This window comes from Pelobates fuscus, chromosome 5, assembly GCF_036172605.1.
Source record: "Pelobates fuscus isolate aPelFus1 chromosome 5, aPelFus1.pri, whole genome shotgun sequence".
Lineage (NCBI taxonomy): Eukaryota > Metazoa > Chordata > Amphibia > Anura > Pelobatidae > Pelobates > Pelobates fuscus.
Window position 1 is genome coordinate 147,560,051 of NC_086321.1, and position 8,294 is coordinate 147,568,344.

The 8,294-nt window shown below is 36.5% G+C and overlaps 1 protein-coding gene across 1 annotated transcript in view; it reads left to right on the forward strand.

Moving 5' to 3' along the window:
- TXNRD2 (thioredoxin reductase 2) overlaps nt 1-3,757 on the forward strand; it is a 114,926-nt gene extending 111,169 nt beyond the window's left edge. The window contains exons 16-17 of the mRNA XM_063454426.1: nt 942-1,039; nt 2,490-3,757. Of these exons, the coding sequence (XP_063310496.1) occupies nt 942-1,039; nt 2,490-2,613 (222 nt within the window). The 3' untranslated portion in view covers nt 2,614-3,757. The remainder of the gene's footprint in view (nt 1-941; nt 1,040-2,489) is intronic.
- The last annotated feature ends 4,537 nt before the right edge of the window (nt 3,758-8,294 follow it).

Consider the following 8,294-nt stretch of genomic DNA (forward strand, 5'->3'; position numbering starts at 1 on the left):
TAATTAAATAGCAGCTCTTAAAGTGAACCTATTATGTCAAGTTCATGTAAAGAGACACTGTAAGCATCATTACTAATACAAGTTATTGCTTTATTATAAAATTGGCACTGAATATTTAAAGAGACACTAAAGTTACCAAAATAACTTTAGCTTAATAAAGTAGTTTTGGTGTATAGATCATGCCTCTGAAGTCTCACTGCCACACCTCTCCTGACTGTGACCGACACAGCCTGCATGAAAAAATACAATCCAATGTTAACTTACTTTACAAGTTTTTATCTCTTGCTCTGTAAATTGAACTTTAATCACACACAGGAGGCTCCTGCAAGCTATTAGCAATGCAGCAGAAAATAATTTCTAGATTAAACAGAATGTGCAATAAAGGAAATGTTAACATTAGATCTGACTTTACAGGAAGTGTGTATGAAGGCTGTTAATATTACATGCAGGGAGGTGTGACTAGGGCTGCATAAACAAAACTATTTAACTCACATGGCAGAGAATTGAGCTGTGAGATTGTGCAGTGCGCTCCCCTTCTGCTGGACACCTGGGCATTAATGACTTTTTGCCCATTTTGTCATATGGTTTTGATCCCTTTGTTCTGCTGAGGCAGTATTAACAAATGTCAACTGAACTCTTCAAATACAAAAGCACTTTCCATAATAATTATCTTGGATATTCTCTCTGTATTTGTATTGTTGATTACCCAGTTAATTCTCAATCCTATCTTTTATATAGGTGTTTATGATAGAGTGCTTGTTGACTCACATCATGCCCATCCAATCCATCTTTAGATTATACACCTCACAACCTACTTTATATCAGTTTGTTTCTATTATACTAAAGTGTTGTAATTTACTCACTGTATCCAGTGCTGTGGAATTTGATGGACTGATATAAATATATTATGATTATATTTTCCTTTCCGTGCTTCATTACAGATGATCTGTCTCCGGAAAGAAAATCAGAGAATTTTGGGTTTGCACTTCACAGGACCAAACGCTGGAGAAGTTACTCAGGGATTTGCTCTTGGAATTAAGTATGTTGAAAAGTTAGGGACTTGGGAATTGGAAGTTGAACATAATAAAGCCATACTGTCATGTATTTCAGAAAGGGGAAAGCGCTAGAAAACATGGTCAGACAATAGAAATGTATCTCAGACATAGTCCGTTATCTAGCGTTTAGGAAACTAATGATGTACAGAAGTTGTCTATACTTATTGATGGGGAAAAACACCAATTACAGGAAAGATCAAGAATGTAAGGAAAATGTGGTTCATATTTACTGTCATTTTTACCTATGTCTATCCTGGAAAATTAATATTTGTCAAGTTAAAAGAACTAGCAGTGTTATTCACTAAAGTAAGCAAGTAACAAAGATATATTGCTAACACCAATGTGCATTACCCTCCCCGCACGGTAAAGGGTTAAATAACCCTTTATTCACTTACCCGTGTCCAGCGCTGAGGTCCCTTTCTGATGGGTCGCACTCCGCCTCCTCTGACGTCAGATGACGGGGGGCACCTAATGCGCATGCGTGATAAGCACCGTGCACCCATTAGGCATTCGCCTACCTCTAAGATTTCCTATGGGTTGTTCTCTGATGCTGGTAGACAGCTAGTAGAGGCAGTCTTAATACTGCAATGTAAAACCAGTTATAGAGAAACGGCAAAGGGGAACTGGGGTGCTAGCTATTTTTTCCAGTTCTGCTACTTTGGCCTTAAATTTTAAATTCACTTTGAATTCTCGAAAGTTCTAACTTTAGTGACTAGTGAATGGAATATGCTACCAGACTTTCAGGAGGCAATAGGAAAAATTGTCCTGCAACATATAGCCAAATACTAAGGTAAAGTGGATAAAGCAACAGTAGAAGGGGAAGGGGTGATTGTTAGGACTATGGGCTAGACTGTCTTGGTCTGAAACTTTTAACAGATCAGATGTTTAGAATACGGTGTCACTTTGTTTCAGTCTGGTCAGCCTGCAGCTATGAACTGACATAACTGAGCAATAGATCAGGAGGCAAAGCTCAAAAAGCAGTCATCTAATTTCCTACCTTTACCAGGCTGCAGTGCTCCCCATCCTGTTAAATATGAAGTGATGTGTGTGTATGAAAACAAATGACATGTTGCAGCAGGATGACTGAAAATGGATTCACCTGGAGAAATGCCTTTCTTATAGTCTATCAGAGTGCATAATCAATCTTCTGTGGATTTAACATGATTTCATGCTCTGCAGACATGTGTTTCTGTGTATTGGAAATATTAGTCAATTAAAGTACAGGCCTTTGAATTGCTAGCCTTTCTAAAGGTTTGCAGGCATTCACTAGTTAAATATATAATGCTTATAGGGACACCGAGCCAGTCAAACTATATGAAGGGTTAAAGCAATTGACTTCTGATTTTAGGACAGTGCTGTTTAGAAATAAACCTTATAGAGTGTGTAAAACATCTAGATCCTGTCCTTTAATACATGCTATAATTTTATTGGCAGATGTGGTGCAACCTATCGTCAGCTGATGAATACAGTTGGAATACATCCTACATGTGCTGAAGAAGTAACCAAATTGCACATCACCAAACGCTCAGGGCTGGACCCCACAGTTACCGGCTGCTGAGGTTAATTTCCATCCCTGAATTTAAAAAAAAATATATATGTATCCTTCTGTCTGCTTGCAAGAGAGAACTTAACCCAAGATTGTAATATACAACCACGTTTCCTACAGCCACACAGTATGACAGCTTGCTGGGATTCAAAGGATTTATTTTCAATTCATTTTGAAAAGCTTCTGCCAGCACCAAATTACATGTGAAATGCAGGGCACATTTCAAACCAATTTCAAAGCATTCATGACGTGTCTGAAGTTAAATCAGGTGGAAAGGAGTTGATAAGATGAAGCATTAGTTTGACAAACTTATACTACAAACAGCCAGGAGGTGGAACTGCAGGCCAGCCCATGTAAAAGCAGTAGTAATCAGAGTTATGTAATTCAGATTTTCATCTCCTACATGCCCAGGGCATGAGCATTCTCAGAACTCTCTGTTCTAATTTATCATTGAAATGATTGCACACACACAATGTATAAACTGCATTCTGCTATTTGCAGTGCCTTCAAACGTAAGATCACTTTATCTGCCATGACCATGTACAGCTATTTGCTATCTTCTCATCTCCTTCTATAAGAATTTTACAAACTGACATCTCTTTTTTGTTTTTTTTAGTGTAAAGTGCAGAAATGTATCAGATTGTTATCTTTAGCTATGGGTTTGTTCCCTTTTATTCACTTCCACAAGACTGAAAGCTAAAATGTTCTCTTGTGCTGGGGCAATATAACATATGATATGCTACCATAATAGGGAATGTTCATTATTACCAACTAGAGTTGATTTAAATTTCTACCCAAATATTAATTGGATTTTTTTATTTTTTTTTTACTAACTTTACATTCATTACACAGTTCCATTGGTTTTCTTTTTGACAGTTGAAATATCTATTCATATATCACAGTGATGGTAATCTTTGACAGCCTAGAACTACTTCCCATAATGTTGGAGTCAATCTGTATAGGTATATGGACCGTTTATTACTTCTTCCAGAAATTAAGCAGTTTTTATATCACTATAAACTGTTTCAGACTGAATTACCCTAGTTTTCATTTAGTATTCAGTTATCCAACCAGATTACATCCAGACTATAATATATATTTTATATAGGTAACTTCTTAGATCTAATATTTAAATATATGTTCTAACGTGCTTGGAAAAAAACTAAGTATTGGTCCTTGTGCAACTCACAATACAGGCTTATATTTCTAGAAAACAGGCTCATTTTTCGTTATTTTGGGTACCAGCTTCTTTACATTATAGGGTTAAAATAGATTCAATAGGAACCTGTAAAGAGCAGCCGTATTCCCTACTGTACATGGTACCTTAATGAAACAAAACATTGAGGTTTTTCCATATATAAGAGTGAAGAATGGGGTGTGGTTACTGAGAGTGCTAAAACACCCCAGTTATAATACCTTAATACACTAGATCTAGTAAGCAGTGAGAACACCTCTCCAAAATAGAATTTAATCCACATTTAGAAATATCAAATGCAGATGCTTGGAACATATGTCTCATCACTCAGTACACATAGGATGTATATTAATGCACGATTTGGAGTTTTTTTTTTTTTTTTTTTCAATAGCTCTAGCTCAGAATATCTGTTTTTAATATTCTTTTGTTGCTATTAGTAATTGATTGGAATCGTTTTGGTCACATAGTGTGTGCGTGTGTATATATATGTGTGCAAAACACATGCACACTCACACACACAAAGTACATTATAGAAATATATTTCTCTTGGGTTCTAGATTATCATAAGAACAAGCCTAGAGTTGTTGGTAACCTGGCACATCATACATATACCGGACTAAATGCTAGTTATATATAGTTTTATTTACTGCTCCAAGATTAGGTCATATTAGTTGTCCATGGTTCCCTCTAATGGAATGAAATAATTGCATTGATAGTTAATAATAAGATCTATCAGTTTGATACTGCAGTCGTTGCTCCATGCTTTACACAATACAAAATCCAAGTGAGTGGCGACTGGATATAATTAGAGCAATACAGTGTAGCTAGACAGATTATTCTTTGACATGCTGCAGATTAATTTCGAGCTCAGCAAAAGGTTCACGTCACTGGAATTACTTTACAGGAGGAAACAGACTGGGAACAAAAATACTTTTGGATCACTGCCTGCAATTTGCGGCTATGCTCCCAAATATTCCTGAAACCCACATCACGCTCCTAGCCACCATCAAAGGCTTACTGCCTCCTTTAATACAATAAAAAATAACAGAGGACATCCTGAGGAAACGGTGTCCTAATATTGCTAGCTTGGCTTATCTTCTCCACAAGGAGATCTGAAAAATTGCATCTGACTCTTAATGTTCCATACGGCCAAGGAACATGTCCAGTGATTTTTACATTGGCTGTGAACACGGGAGCTAATGATCTGTGCGTGTGAATCCCAGGTGGGCTTAAGACTTACGTACCCTGCTTTTATTCATGCAAAAACAAAAGCTAGCAGTCTGCATGTGCTATTTAAAGACAACTATCTACAATTATAAATCTGATGTGTGTTAGGAAAACCGTAAACCCCTAAATTGCTATTAAAATGTATGAAACCAATAGTGAGAAAGCTACAGTTTTCATCATGACATCCCCTCATCCCCACAAGCTGATTCCTTACCTACACCAGTGGTGCCTAAAAAGTAGATCCCCGATGTTTTTAAACTACAGCTTCCATGATACTATGTACTTCTAAGGCATTCTAAAGGCATGCAAAGAATCGTGGGAGTTGTATTTCTCCAACATCTTGGCATCTACCTTTTGGGCACCCCTGCCATACACACTGGGGGGCTGTATTACATACTCAACATGGCATTAAAAATGAAAGCAGACAGCTACATGAATTAAACCAGTCAGACTGAGTTGTATGTTTTTAAGCTTAACCTTGACTTGCATTGAAGTAATTGTTCAATTTGCTCCCATAGCGTACTTCAAAAAAATGTCTGGAGCTGCTTCAGTAACTTTATTTTAGTATTAGACTTGATCTGCTTGGCCATGTGTAAGGTCAATACTAGTGATTACTTGGGTGAAATTAATTATTGTCATTTTTGTAAACATAATGAGAAATCCTCCTACAAAGTTCCTCAAAGCCACCATTTTGGTCTGAGCCATTTAGTCTATCACTTTTTTTTTTTACTAAGAAAAGTCCACCCCAAGCCACTGCAAAAAAATTGTTGTTTATTTAAATAGTACTAAATCATTCATAAAATCTGACCAAACTGTGGTTTCACAATGTGATCTGTAAAAGTAGGATGTCTGTATCTAATCACTCTTTTTGTAAAATGTTAGTTCTTTCTTCCAAGCAGACAGTTGTCCGATACATGTATTTTTCAGGGATGGGGAGTTTTTGTAAATTGTTCACATGAATGATAAACAATGTGAATTCATTGAGACCGACAAATGATGGTTTGTACGTAAACCCACATAGTGGGCAGGACAAGCCTGAGACATTACTGGTTTTCTAAGATCTGATTATATTGAACACTCAGTAGAACAAATAAATGTTTATTTTTATTTATCCAAGTAAAAAATGTTTTGTGTCGTATTCATTACTCAGAAAGCACATCATCTACTATACAAGAGGGCAAAAGTGTCATTGAAAACACTGTATGTAAAGAAGTGTCATGTCCTCAATGTTAGGAGAAACTAATAGCTAACTAATAACTATAGATGGCTGTAAAATAATTTTAACATTGTTCATATTTTATTTTATGTGCAAAATATGTAAAGGAGAAGAGGTACGTAATTTTTTTTACTTACCTCTGCAGTTATTCACCCCAGTAACTGCTGAAATAGCAGACACTAAGCTGGTAACATGGAAATGTATATATGTCGCCATTGGCCAGGCTTTTGGCACTTTTCATTGCAATCACCAACAGACAGTACAGTTTCGTCCTGGATCTTGAGACAGTAATAAATAAAGGTTAATAATAACAGGAAAAAAATGGCACGTTTTAAGCTCTGAGAAAGGTATGATAAGATTGTGTCTGCTTAGGAAAGTGAGTAATATTTTATGTGTTCTTTCAGTAAGAGAACTATCACAGTGCATTGAAATAAAAACAGCCCCATCTGCTAAGCTTCACTTTCAGTATAGTGCAATATATATATATATATATCCATGCACACTCTGTGATCGCTTTATTAAGTACACATTTTTAATACTTGTCAGGACAACCCCTTTGCCCCCAGAACAGTTTTATTTCTACATCGCACAAATTCAACAAAGTGTTGGAAGTATTACTTTGAGATTCTGGTCTATGTTGATATCATTGCACCACTTAGTTGCTGCAGATTTGTCAGCTGCACATTCATGCTGTGAATCTCCTGTTACCACATAAGAAAGGTGTACTCTATTGGAGATCTAGTGACTCTTGGTCTCTTGGTCATTGGACCTCTGAACTCATTGTCATGTTCTTTGAACCAGTTAGGAACAACTTGTGATTTAAAACATGCCATGCTATCCTTCTGGAAGTAGCCATTAGAAGATGAGTAGACTGAACATAAAAGGATGCACATGGTCAGCAACAATACTCCAGCAACACTTAAAATGTGATCCATGGTTTTGATGGACCTAATGTGAGCACGGAAAATATTATATTTTATACAGGTAACTTCTTAGATCTAATATTTAAATATATGTTATAAACTGCTTGGAAAAAAACTAAGTATTGGTCCTTGTGCAAGCCTTGTACAGGCTTGCACAAGGACCCCCACATAAATATTACCCCCACCTTTACCACCTGCCTGAACCACTGACACAAGGCAGGGTAGATTATAGTTGCTTATGACAAACTCTGACCCTGCCATCGCAGCCGAAACCAAGTTTAATCAGACCAGGAAAAATTTATTGTATTAAAGTAATTTTTTTCCCAAGTTCCTGATAGTTTGTTGGTTCTGCAATCAGCTCTGGCTATAATATCATAGATTTTTTCCAAGTTACTGTTTAGTTGTCAATTTACTGTAAGTGATGACATCAAGTATTAGTGAATCTTTAAAGTGAACCTGTCATGACAAAAAATACATTTGCAGTTTTCTAACCATCTGGTAAGTAAAAAAAAAACTCATGTTAAACAATTAACTGTTTCTTTAATAGTCCCTTAATATTATTAAAAGCTCATATTTTAATTTATTTCCATTACCCCTGTCTCCTGCTGAGAGCATTGGCCATGTTTTTAGTGGTTGTTACACTTGCTGTATACCCGTATTTGGGGAACACTCATACTCATAATAGGTTAAACGTCCCAACACTTTACATGGGCTTTGTTTAAATATCGTATCTGTTCTTTATGTCCATTCTCAGATTACCTGTCCAAAGCTGCTGAAATAAATAATTCTGTCTGTTTCTCTCCTCTCACTGTGCTGTTGCTGGTGCTGCTATCACAAAGAGCCTGCCCCTACTTCCCCTTGCAGGCATTGCTTTCCCTTAGGCTGAATACAAGCAGGAGAGAGACACCCAGAGAAGAGTTTCCCTGATAGTAGAATGCTGAACACAACTTTCTTATCTCTGTACTGATCAACACATGTGTGGCACATACTGAATTGACTGACAGGTCGAGAATAGGGCTATTTTTTCATCTCTGGTTTTAGAGTAATTTAATAATTTGCTAGTAATTCCTGGTAGCACAATTAAATGTGATTCTCTATAATTTAAGATTAAGTTGCATTTAGGTGGTCTTTA